The sequence below is a fragment of the Puma concolor genome, chromosome B1 (genome assembly GCF_028749965.1).
Source record: "Puma concolor isolate L17-30 chromosome B1, mPumCon1.1.hap2, whole genome shotgun sequence".
In the NCBI taxonomy this organism is placed as follows: domain Eukaryota; kingdom Metazoa; phylum Chordata; class Mammalia; order Carnivora; family Felidae; genus Puma; species Puma concolor.
In genome coordinates, this window is record NC_141670.1 from 106,134,773 (window position 1) to 106,148,336 (window position 13,564).

Consider the following 13,564-nt stretch of genomic DNA (forward strand, 5'->3'; position numbering starts at 1 on the left):
AACCAACTGAGCGCATACTGGCACAAATAAAGTTGCTTCCTGGAAAGAAAAGCATTGGTGTCATAACTCTCTGTGTGAGAAACCTGTTACACCCCAAGCTTTCAATATTAGAAAGGTGAAAGTACCTTTCTTGTAAGCATTCTGTTAAACAAATTTGGGTTTCATCCATGTCTTAAGTGTCTGCTCTCCTTCTTTGATCAAGAAAATCAGTGCAGTGAAAATACTGAGACATATATCATTGACTTCATCAATTGGAAAATCTTTGAAGTCAGAAATGTGGTCCGAGTAAGGGGTGAGCTATGAATATAGAACTATGGCTGTGCAGTAGGCACGACTCAATTTTCCACCAGCTTTTAAAGCAGTTTATAAAACTACATTTACTATTCCTCCTCAAATCTTAGCCACCATCAAGAAAACCTGTGAGAAACCAAATGATTAAAGGATAAATTTCTGAGGCCTAAAATCTCACTGAGACTTTGTAAAAGAAATGTTTTCTGAACACCATATTCTTTATAAAGAGATGCTGCTTCCCATATTAGCAAATACACACATGCGCGTGCACACACACACACACACAGAGGCAAGTAAGTCAGATCATGTCATTCTTCACTTTAAATTTTTTTTAATGTTTATTTATTTTTGAGAGAGAGAGATACAGAGCACAAGTGGGGGAGGGAGAGAGAGAGAGGGAGACACAGACTCTAAAACAGGCTCCAGGCTCTGAGCTGTCAGCATGGAGCCCTACATGGGGCTTGAACTCATGAGCCATGAGATCATGACCTGAGCTGAAGTCAGAGGCTTATCTGACTGAGCCACCCAGGTGCTCCCTCATTCCTCACTTTAAAACCTGAAATGACTCCTTTTTAAATCAGAGAAAAAACAAAACTCTTTATTTTTTTAGGTTTATTTTTACTTATTTTTGAGAGAGGGGGAGAGAGAGAGAGAGAGAGAGAGAGCGAGCGAGCTGGGGGGGAAGGGCAGAGAGAAGGAGAAAGAGAATCCTAAGTAGGTTCCACACTGTTAGCACAAAGCCCTATACGGGGTTCAAACTCATAGACCATGAGATCATGACCTGAGCCAAAATCAAGAGTCAGATGCCTAACCGAGTCACCTGGGCACCCTCAAAACTCTTTAAAATGGACTAAAGGACCCTACACCATTCACTTCCCTTTTTAACCTTTTGTCTCTCCTCTCCTACAACTTTCCCCTCATTTCCTCCACCCCAGCTTTGCCGGACTCCTGTTCCTGGAACATGCCAGGCACCCTCCTTTCTGACTTAGGGACTTTTGGGGGCTCTTCTGCCTGAAATACTCTGCCCCCAGGTGATCTGCATGGCTAACTCTATTACCTCCTTTAAGGTCTTGTCCAAATCTCACCTCTGTCAGGTGTGTCAATCCAGGTATCCCAAAAAGCAGATGCCAACATGGAATTAGACACACAACAGAGTGACTGGGGAAACCACCTATGAAGAGTAGAAGAGAGGGAACAAGAGCAGGAGAAAAAGGGAAAAAGGCTGCTGGTACTATGCAGATCCAACACCTGTGAAAAGAGGAGAAGGAGGTAGGAGGTCTGGGTAGGATGAGCTGCATATTGCAGTGCGGTTCTGAGAAAACCTCAGCCAGGACAATGGAAACCCCACAGGAAAGATTCCTTTTTTTTTAAGTTTATTTATTTATTTTGAGAGAGACAGAGACAGAGAGTAAGCAGGGGAGAGGAAGAGAAAGAGGGAGACAGAGAATCCAAAGCAGGGTCTGCGCTGTCAATGTGCAGAGCCTGAGGTGGGGCTCGAACTCATGACTCATGAGATCATGACCTGAGCCAATATCAAGAGTCGACCACTTAATCGACTGAGCCACTCAGGCACCCCGGAGGAAAGATTTCTTACTAGAGGGGTCCCATGCTGGGAAAAAGTAGTCTGACTTCAGTAGGCTTACTATGCTCAGTCATTGGCTTGAACTGCTGAGAAGAATATTTGCTTTGGGATGAATGGTGTTGTGAAAGGCATAACAGCTGAAGGATGTCATCTATTTACATGCCTGGGAGTAGGTAATCTTGGAGGGAGCTCTGAGTGGCAAGCCTTCAGGCACCACAGACCCCTACCCTAGGTACTCTATGAAATACTACAATCATTAATTACCCCACATAAAACAACCCATCACCCACTTGGCATTCCCAATCCCCCTCACCCTGCTCTACTTTTACTTTGTTCCATAACACTTTGTTTCATATCATTAAATGTTCATGATAACAATGAGAAGAATGTAATATCCCAAATTTACGAGTACACCAAGGTTAGTAAGCTTAGAATGTGCATTCATTACAGGATTCCCCAGGGTTTCATCCTTAGACTTTATCTCCTTAATTCCATTGTCACAGATATGCTGTTAATAATGATAATTATTTTGATGGTGCCATAACAACATTATTGAGCATGTATTGTGTGCCAAACACTGTACCAAGTACTTTACCTGCATTATTTCCTTTAATTACTACAAAAAATTTTGTGATTAGTATTATAATTACTCCCATTTTTATTGATGAGAATACTGAAGTTTAGGGAGGGAACACATAGCCAGTAACTGGCAGAAACAGAAGTCATGACTTGGTCTGACTGCAGAGCCTTATCTCTTGTCTGCCAGATTGATTTCTGGGGAAAAAAATCATTGAATCATTCCTTTGCTTAAAATTTTTCATTGCCTCTCCAGAGCCTTTGAGGGCCCTCAAGAGCTAGCCTAGCCCACCTACCTGCTCTCATAGAGATGAGACTATCTATCTATCTATCTATCTATCTATCTATCTATCTATCTATCTATCTATCTCATTCCTCTCCTCACTCCTTTAGAACCCCACCTTTGAGCTGTACTAGACCATCTCACCTCTGAATGCCCCAGATTCCTTGTCTTCTCTCTTTCATTCCTGCTATTCCTGCTACCTCTCACTCCTTTTTTCCCTATTTTTGTCCTCAGGGACTCAGTTCAGATGCCACCTCCATCAGGGAGATATCTCTTACTTTCCAAGTCTGGGCTCAATGTCTCTTCTTACATTTTCCCATGGCAACTTAGTCTTCTCATAGAACTCTAATCCACTGTTACCATACTTATAGGTCCCACCAGATGAAGTGTTGGCAAGCTTTTTCTTTAAAGGGCCAGGTAGTATATATTTTAGGTTTTTTGAGTTTTGTGGGAAATGTCACAACTACTCAACTCTGCTGCTGTAGTGCAAAAGCAACCACAGAGAGTATAATAATGAAAAGCATGGCTGTGTTCCAATAAAACCTTATTTATGGACACTGAAATTTGAATTTCATATAATTTTTATGTGTCACGAAATATTATTCTTCTTTTGATTTTTTTCAACTATCTAAAAATATAAAAACCATTTTCAGCTTGCAGGCTGTACAAAAATAAGCAGGTGGGCCAGATTTTGTAGTTTGCCAATCCCTGTACTCTTCCATGAACTTTTAATAGCTAGAGCAGTGTCTATCCAACTTCATATCCACAGTGCTTAGTACAGCATCCAGCTTATAGTGAGTGCTTAATAAATGTTAAATAAGTAAAACTCATATAGCTAGTAGTGAGTGATAGTTTCAGGATTCAAACCTGAGTCAACTTGACCTGGCAGTGTGATGTCACACTGCCCAATCTATGCCTGATGACATAAGTAATGCAGTACACTCAGAGCAAGATATTCAAGATATTAGCAAAGTAATTCTAGCTAGGAGTGAAACTGCTGGGCCATATGGTAACTCTATATTTTAACTCTAAAAAAATATTTCTTCTAGAATCAGCTTTGGTAAGTTACATTTTCACAAGAGATTTCAATTTTAATTATTTTGTTATTGTCTTTTTGTATGGGGGGGTGATATTGCCTGTTTTATTTTAAAAATAAAATCTCATACAGAGTGGCAACATTGCCTAATTGCTAAGTGCACAGCCTTTGAGCCAGACTGCTCCAAAAACTACGTTGAAACTATGCTGTTTATTTGAAGTTCCCAAGAATATTAAAAATGTATATCTAAACAAAAATTTGTGCATGAATGTTCACGACATTATTCATAATAGCCAAAAGGGGGAAGCAACCTAACTGCCCATCAACTGATGAATGGATAGTGAAATGTGTTATATCCATACAATGGAATATTATTTGGCAATAAGGAAATAAGTACTAATACATACTACTTCATGGATTAACCTTGAAAACATTATGCTAGGGGCACCTGGGTGGCTCAGTCCGTTAAGTGTCTATCTCTTGGTTTCAGCTCATGTTATGATCTCACAGTTTCATGGATTTGAGCCATGCATTGGTCTCTGTGCTGGCAGCATGGAGCCTGCTTTGGATTCTCTCTCTCTCCCTCTATCTCTGCCCTTCCCCACGTGTGCTGTCTCTGTCTCTCTTTAAACAAATAAACTTAAAAAAAAAAAGGAAACATTATGCTAAGTGAAAGGATAGTCACAAAGGGCTACGTATTATATGATTCCATTTATATGAAGTGTCTAGGATAGGAAATCTTTACAGATAAAAAGTAGACCAGTGGTTGCCTAGGGCTGTAGAATGGGAGGGTAGTGGGGAAAAGGCAGTGACTACTAATGGGCAGGGTTTATTGGGGAGGGATGAAAATATTCTAAAATTGATTGTGGTGATGGCTATACAACTCTGTAAACATACTAAAACCCATAGGACTATATACCTTAAATGGGTGAATTGTTAATTATATCTCAATAAAACTGGTATTAAAAAAACAGAGAAAGAAGTAATTTCCAGAAGTACCTTTGCGTCTGGCCCTTGATGATCATTTAAACTGTATTTTTACTGTTATTGGTTGCTGCTCAAGTTAGCCTACCATGTACCCTTCTCGCCACCACCATTTAATTTGGCCTTATTTATTGTGTTTTCAGATGTTTAATACAGTCCAAGTCTTGGCTATTTCATTTTTAAAAAATATAAATCCTCTTCAAACTGTAGCTTTTCAACGAGAGACTCCAAATTTCTTAAGTTACATAAATGCTTAGAGCACCATAGTTTTTTTCCAAAGGATATATATAACAGAAAGAACCCTGAGTATTGTCAGGTAATTCATTCTCTTTCTATACAATCTTTTGCACCGTCGATTATCTTCTTTATTTTCCTTTTACAGTTAGAACAGAGGGATTCCTGGCTCTGGCTCAGTCGGTGGAGCATGTGACTCTTGATCTCAGGGTTATGAGTTCCAGCTCCACGTTGGGTGAAGAGATTACTAAAAAGTAAATAAATAAGAATAAATTTAGAACAGAAAGACCCTAAAGAACACAGAACTCCAGCACATGGACACTCCCTGTGACCTCACCTTTCAATTAGGATTTGGTTACCAGGGTGACCACATTAATTATACATGGAACATCAGAGGCTGACATCAGGTGACAGTGGGGTAGTTTGGACCAAGAAAGCCTGGGAATCCAGGCTGATCCTCCTGTCTGGTAAAGGCCAATAATCCTACAAAAAGCGTAATGTCAGAAGTTAGTCACTAAAGGGGTGGTATATAAGGTCACGAGAAGGGAAACTGGCCTGAAACCAGAAGTCTATTTCATAAGAAAAAGAAATTTGTGATTGGTAACTCCAGTAACTGGTGGAACTGTATGGTCTATTATGGTCTTAGTTATTTGAAAGCTTAACTATAAGGCAGTTACAGGAGAGAAAGGCAAACCCATTTAATAGAGAAGAGCAAATCAGAGTAATATTAAGAGAAGGAAAAATGAGGTAAAAATTACTTTGAAATACAATTAGAAGGCATGACTTCCAACTAAAAGACTAGGAGGTTATTTTCATTTTCTGAAATTTGGTTTATTAATCTATAAGTGATTAAGTTGAATTCACTTCTCACTGAATACTGACTTATCCATATATCTAATCCCTTCCAGCTTTAAATATTTAGGAATTCAACACTTAGTACTGAAATCACAAGTTGTTTGTCTGGTATCCCTGAACAAAGAGTTAGAAAGAATTTACAAATTCAAATTTAGTGGTTTTATAGAGGCAACAAGCCAACCAGCTGATAGGAATCAGCTCTCCTATCTCTGAGAGACTACTGTTTCTTACATTGTGACATAACTGTGATATGACAACTTTTTTTATTGCTCTTACAAGCTGTGTTGCTTCAACACAGATCAATGCTTCCTAAACTTCATCAAACATTTTCATTATACTGAGAATACAGGAAACAAATTAAAAAAAAAAATTTATTGTAGATTTTCAAATCTAACCAATGGGCAGGGCATCACACTTTAAAGCTGTAGAAAAAGGAGAAGTGGGAAAGAGACCATTAGACTTCACCATGCTGGAATAACTTAAAATGCCTGCAAAAACTCATGTAGCATTTCAGCAGTAGCATTATACCCATGCAAGTGTTTGCCCAAGGATTTCATCAGTAAAGGGATTTGTCAAGCAGTCTTTATCTTCTTGCAGTCCAGAGAAAAGCATATTTTGAAAACAAAACACTGATTTGGTTTGCTTTGTGTAAGTTTGGTAGCTATACCAAACCTAGGGTTGGCTGAAGGCCTTTCTATCTAGCAGTGGGGCGTTGTGAGAAACCAGCGAGATGGTCCTAGTTTTTAAGGCTGGATAGAGAAGTCAAGTCCCAGGTCTCACATAGGTTGTCTTTCTCAGTTGTTTCTTAACAACACAGTGAGCTAAACACTGGGTCCTTATGTATGAATTGATTCCTGTTTGGGGTGGGTTCAATCATTCTCCCTCACAATGAATCTGTAGGCATTCCTTGAAGGAATACACAGAAGTCTAGCAATTTCAGCTTCAATGAAGGCACCTCTTACCACACTTTTCAGTTAGGACATCTTTTTCTACCTATTTTACACGTTGCCAAGCTGCTTCGGACGTTCCTTCTTCTGTAGTGCATTGCACAAATGCGTCATCAAATTGTCCGTATACACGTGCCAGATTGGCCTTTAAACTCTCATCTCTTCGGAGTCTTGAATCGTGTACCTTCCATATTAGCAAGCAATACCTGTAATATCAGTTACTCAAGTAATACGTAATGAATAGCTGAAGCTGCAACCTGTTGAATGAAAGAATGAATGAACCCTCATTACGCACTCCCGCCTTCCTACACGGCTCCGCTGTGAAAACACTGATTTATCAAAAGCGTTAACATTTTGACCTGTTATAGGGGAACAAACAAACAAAACACACAGAAAGAGGCGAATAGAAAAAAAAAAAAAGGAAGGACGGGCTGCCCAAACTCCGGCAGTTCTCTCGGCCAGGCCCCGCCTCCGGCCCCGCCCCGCCCCGTCGCGTCTGTGCGCGTGCGCCGGCGGGTGCGCGGCAGCCGGTCTGAGCCCCGGCGCTGGGGGCGCGCAGCCGGGAGAGTGTTTGACGTGGCAGTTCCCAGCCCAGCTGCAACTCTGTGCGCGAGACCAGCCTGTGGGGACACAGGGCCGGGGGAAAGGCGCCGCGGGAGCAGCGGCCGCAGCGGGAGCGGGGTCACCGGGGGCAGCTGGCGCTAGGAGCAGAGCGCAGGCTCTCGGAAGTCCAGACGCGTGCGGGAGCAGAACAGGTAATGCCTCGCCCTGCCTAGCTACGCTCTGGCGGGACAGCCCCTCCCCAGGCACAGCTGGAGCGGGGTGCGGTGCGGGGCCTGGGATCGGGGTTGGCGGGAGGCTGGATGCTAAGCTGTGGCAGGGCAGCGGAGGAGACCTCATACTTAGCTCCTACAGCCCTTTCGTGCAGTTTAATAATAAAAGGGGTGGGGTGGGTGGGCGTGGGCATTTTTTTTTACCCGCCCCCGCCCCCATCTTTTTGTCTTGGGATGCTGGGACTGCGTGCTTAGGGTCCTCACCAGCCCCAAGATTCCAGGGACACTGCCAGCGGTTTTCTTGTCTCCGTATCAACTTAATTTCCTTTTTGGAGGAAGGCAATATTGGAAATATTGATAGTAAAAATGGCAACTGTATCTTCAAGCTTCGGGACATCCTGAGAGTGCAACCAATTTGTCCAAATCCGAACCTGGTCCAGGGTGAGAGGCACACCTCGGCGATAATTGACCGGTGACAATGGCCTGGGGCTCCCCAGATTTTGATCCTAGGCCTGCTGTTGCCAAGTGGCTTTCTGCCATGTCGCCGCTTGAAGCTGAGTCAGGTTTCTGTAACTTGGTGCTGTGTGAGGAAGTTTGACGTGGCAAACCGGGCTGCGTGAGGAAGCGAATTCCTGTCAGGACCAGTAGAGAGGGACCCGACTGCTTGCTTCCTGCTGTTCGGAGTGAACATCCCGGCCTTGCTTCTCCGTCACTCAGCAACAGGCTGCTACGTAGGTGTGTGCTCCTGCTGACTTCCGAAATGTGCTTGGTTGGATGAGCTTGACCAAAGCTCAGGCTGCCACGTCTCTCTCTGCTGAAGTGGGAGGAGGGAAATAAGTGTTGTCAGTAACAAAGTGGACCAGCAGGCTTCTTCCTGTCTCTCCTCTCTGCAGTTCTTGCCTTCCAAGGAGAGGAAAGTGATCTTACGATATTTTCGCTTGGTCCTTTTAATTTTGGAAACGCATAGTTTAATAGGAAAATGAAACCGAATGAAGAATGACATTTCCTGAATGTAGGTCTATTTCAAGGCTTAGCAGGTATCACCGAAATTTACCTTAAAAGGTAGTATCGTAAAATAAAAACAGGAAGGGTATTTCTATGCCAGGTAAAAGAAACCGGAGAGAAATCGTAGTATCAGTGTTTTATATCTGCCAAATCTTTAGAAACTTTATTTTGTAAGAGAGAGCTGAGGCCCAGAGAGGTTCTTCACCTTATCCCATGTCACACAGCTAAGTATTAGTATATTTATAGTGAAAGCCTACTTCCTTTGCTAGGATTCACAGCCTTTTTTGTTACAAAAGATTTTTTGACAATAGTTCTGTGAAATGTCTCTTGTCTTGTGAAACCTGGAAAAAATGGAAAATTTAAAACAAATTGATGTTTAGCTTCTGAGTAGAATCAAGGTGGGTATGTTACATTTGTGTGTGTGTGTGTGTTGCCTGAACATATATGAAATTGCTTTTTTTCTTTGTTCCTTAAATATATGTGCATATGTTTTCAGAGGTGTGATATTTAAATTAGAAAGAGAGTCTGTCATCTCTGAATGAGAAACCACTGACAACTCCCAAATTGTTGTAGGCTGCAACCTGCCTTAGTCATTTCATGACTCACAGAGTGAGTCCATTATCCGCTCCTTTATCTTCTGCTGTATTTGTTGGACTATTGATCTCTCTTCGTCCTAACTGCCTAACGAAAATTACTAATTAGGATAGCACTGAAATGACACAAGCCAAAAAACATTTGGTTGCAGACCACTGGCAGTTGTGCTGGTCAGTGAATTGAATGACTGTGATTATTGCCAGTGGCATGCTTTGCGCTGAAACAGGGCCATGGAAACCAAAGGCACAAACATAGGAGAGACTATCTGTGAAATAGTTCATTCTTCCAAAGAAAAAGTGATTGGCAAGTTGTTATTCATATTTTGTGCCTGAGAATTTGCCTATAGAAGCGAGTTACTGAGTTCCATAGAGCTATGATTAGAGCCTGTTTAGGGGATAATGGTATGATATGTTGTGTGATATGCAGACGTCTCGTGCACCTGATATTTTCCTCAAACCATTGTAAATATTTACTAACGGCATTCTTATTTTTAATAGCATTAAGTAACTCAAAAATCTCTTGTTGACTTTTTTTTTTTTTCTTCTGTTACAGGCTTCTTTTGTAGAGCTATCCCTTGGAATGATATTTTCATAATGAGTCAACAAGGATATGTGGCTACACCCCCCTATTCTCAGTCCCAGCCTGGAATAGGTCTTTCTCCACCACATTATGGACACTATGTGGACCCCTCTCATGCAGGTTCTCCACCAGGTAAAGTGCATTATTTTGGCTTGTATGTGATTATTGATTCTCAGTACTCGGAGACTTAAGATATTCTGAAAGAGCAGCTTTGGGAGTGTTGAATGGTCATTATATAATGCAGTGGTTTGAGAGTATAGGCTTATTTGGAAAAGTATATTATAGAAGAAGCCTGCATCATCAGTTTGGTTATTGCTTGGAATACAACGAGTTTGGTTTTAAAATATAGATTAAAACAACTGACGAATGGATAAAGAAATTGTGGTTTATATACACAATGGAGTACTACGTGGCAATGAGAAAGAATTAAATATGGTCTTTTGTAGCAACGTGGATGGAACTGGAGAGTGTTATGCTAAGTGAAATAAGTCATACAGAAAAAGACAGATACCATATGTTTTCACTCTTAAGCGAATCCTGAGAAACTTAACAGAAGACCATGGGGGAGGGGAAGAAAAAAAAAAAAAGGTTAGAGAGGGAGGGAGCCAAACCATAAGAGGCTCTTAAAAACTGAGAATAAACTGAGGGTTGATGGGGGGGGGAGGAAGGGGAAAGGGGGTGATGGGCATTGAGGAGGGCACCTGTTGGGATGACCACTGGGTGTTGTATGGGAACCAATTTGACAATAAATTTCATATTTAAAAAAAATGAAAAAAATAATTAAAAAAATAAATATGACCTTTGATTATTAAAAAAAAAAAAAAGATTAAAACAAAGAAGCTCCTGAATGTTTTGTTTTTACTGTTAGACTTGTTCTTGCTATTAATCAGTTGTGTGGGGTTATTTAAACATTTAATAAAAAACCAAATTAAATATGTACATATATATCATACATACTATATATATATATATATACATACACTAAAGTGCTTTTGGCAATCATAAAAAATCAGGCTTGATATTGGAAAAATATGATTAGATTTGTATGTTAAAGGTTACAAAGTGATAATAACAAAAACATGGCCTTACCTTGAAATAATTAGTGATTGAAATCATTAATGGAGTGGGATTACCATTGCTCTGATGGAAGTTGGCACCATGAAGCCACCTCCCTTTATCAAGAGGCTGCTCTGAGGGACCCAAGTTTCAGGGTCAGGGGTGAGGCTAATAAGAGCTTGTTTCAGGTCTAATGGTCCCAAATTTCCTAAAAATATTTGTTTAAGACAGTTATTAGGAATTCCGAAAGAATGCTGAGGAATTCATCTCAAATTGTTGTGTAAATCAGTGAGTGTCTCTTGGGGATCACTAGGACTGACTCAGATATGTAGAATCTGGGCTCTGCTGGATGGCATGTATGGAGTGCAAATCACTGAGGGCTGGGGAATGCCCTGTAGGGAGGCTTGACTGCAGCAGCCACACAAAGTTTGTTTCAGAAGATGCTCTAAAGACTGTGAATTTCCTGTGGACAGTGACTCTTGTGATTTAGTCTGCCCCTCATTTTTAAAAACCTTCAGATGAGGCATCCCCCTCTTGTCCAGAACCAGTCTTCCCCATAATATTTATAGATCTGGATCCTGTAGGAACTTTTTCTTGTTTCTCTCTATCAGGTGGTTCATTGCCCCTCTGCATTTGTATATGATGAAGATTATAAGCTGCTCTTTTCGAGTGCTTACCATGTATCAAAAACTGGTCCTAAAAGCTTTACGTGCATTATTTTATTTAATCCTCACACAATGCTATGCAATAGATTATTAGCCCTGTTTTGCAGCTAAGGAAACTGAATGGCTGGTATACTATGATTTATCCAAGGTCACAGAGCTGGTGGGGTAGCCAGGATGCATACCCAAGTATCTCAAGAAAACAAACAACAAACTCTAATACACACCTAAGTAGAACATTCAGTATCATTCACTCTTCCTTCCTCTCTTCAAGACAGCCATGTTTTTAAGAAATTACTTGCTTTCCTCAGTGACTCTCCATCCTTGCCTTTCAATCCCTCCGTGGCTCAATTAGTCTGCTCCATAGCTTGGGCCCCATCCACTCTTCCCCTTCTCCCACCAAGGTCATCAGTGGCCCTACCACCAGATGCAGTAGACAGTCTCCTGTCATCTTTTGAATTTGACACTGCTTATGGCTCTTCTTTGTACAAAACTCTCTTCTCCTTTGGTTCCAGTGACACCATATTTTAATATTTTTCTTGGTGGCTTTTTGGACATCTTTTTCTAAGGAGTCCCCTACCCCTTCTATATGACCATAAGTATTGCTGTTTCTCCTTCTTTGTTCTTCTTAATTTTTTTTTAATTTTAAGCAATCTCCATGCCCAACTTGGGGCTTGAACTCATGACCCTGAGGTCAAGAGTCGCATGCTCTACCAACTGAGCCAGCGAGGTACCCCTCTCCTTCTTTGTTCTGTCATCACCCCTTTTCTCTCACTCTATAGGTATTTCCCTAGGCTGTAACCTTCCATATGAAGTACTAATCTCTCAGATCTATTTCTCCAGCCCATATGTCTCTCTTAAGCTACAGACTCTTATTTTCAATTGCCCACCTGTGTACGTGGGCACATTGAACTCATCATATCCAAAATAATTCAGAATGTTTTTCATAAAACCTACTTTTCCCTGGCATTCCATATCTCACCCAGCATCATCATCATTCACTCAGTTATCCAAATTAGAAACTTTCACTATTAAAAACATTCTCTCCCTTTTACCTTCTTCAATCCAACTGTCCTCCCAATTTCTTTTTTAAAAACAATTTTTTTAATGTTTATTTATTTTTGAGAGAGAGAGAGAAAGAAAGAGGGAGAGAGAGAGAGTGCTGTCAGCACAGAGCCTGATGCAGGGCTCGAATCCACGAGCTGTGAGATCATGAACCAAAGTTGGATGCTTAACTGACTGAGCCACCCAGGCGCCCCTTGCCTTTCTTTTTCTTAAAACCTTTTATAGCTTCCCATTGGCTCTGATTGAATTTTAGGCTCCATAGACCTTCATTAATTTACCCATTTTCTTTTTTTCATCTGCCAAATTATCATACCTGTTATTGCAGTGGTACTAAGCCATTAGTCATTTAGAGTCTGGTTTGTACTGGTGCTCTCATTTGCACTCCACACTACCAGAAGGTGGATCCATGCCTTCATGTTGTCCTCCACACTCCTGCTTTAGACTCACTTCAAGTGCTGTGCCTACAGATGTTTCTGACCACTGTTCTTTCTCAGGCTTGTCTATAAGTCCTTTTTTCCTTTTGTGTTCTTCTAACATTTGTGCAGGCCTCTATACCATTTGCCACACTGTAGTTTAATAGATGTGCCTGGAGCAGGGAAGGTACCCATTAAATGAGTGTGTGAATGACAAGCCGCTCCATTCATCAGCAACTCTCTGGTGTTTACCAGTATTAAAACAATAATAACAAGGAAACTTCCTCTGTTGGATTAAAACCTTCACACTTTAATTTAAGCCTTTTTCTGCTTATTCAATTCTCAGATGGATACCGGGCTATCAGACTCTATAAATATACCTTTTTGTAAAATATAGTGTTTTTGTTGAATTATTTAAGGCTGTTACTACATTACCCTAGCCTTTATTTCTCTGGGCTGAATGACCCTAGATCTCCTAATCTTCAGTCATCAGGTGCCTTCTTTTCTAGTCTTTTGGTGACCCTTTTATTGGTTTTCTGGCAGATACAGGCAATCTAGTTGTGGTTCTTTGAAGTATCTGTTCTACCATAGATATGAGCAGTGCTAACTCTTGTTTTGTGTTTCTCACA

The 13,564-nt window shown here is 40.9% G+C and overlaps 1 protein-coding gene across 3 annotated transcripts in view; it reads left to right on the forward strand.

Moving 5' to 3' along the window:
* Positions 1 to 5,432: 5,432 nt before the first annotated feature.
* Positions 5,433 to 13,564, forward strand: part of SEC24D (SEC24 homolog D, COPII component) — a 108,102-nt gene continuing 99,970 nt past the window's right edge. The window contains exons 1-2 of one of the 3 annotated variants that reach the window (XM_086704316.1): positions 5,433 to 5,453; positions 9,713 to 9,871. In XM_086704316.1, the coding sequence (XP_086560442.1) occupies positions 9,754 to 9,871 (118 nt within the window). In that variant the 5' untranslated portion in view covers positions 5,433 to 5,453; positions 9,713 to 9,753. Of the gene's footprint in view, positions 5,454 to 7,408; positions 7,544 to 9,712; positions 9,872 to 13,564 lie in introns of those variants that run through there. The other 2 variants (XM_025921731.2, XM_086704317.1) reach the window with 2 other exon arrangements.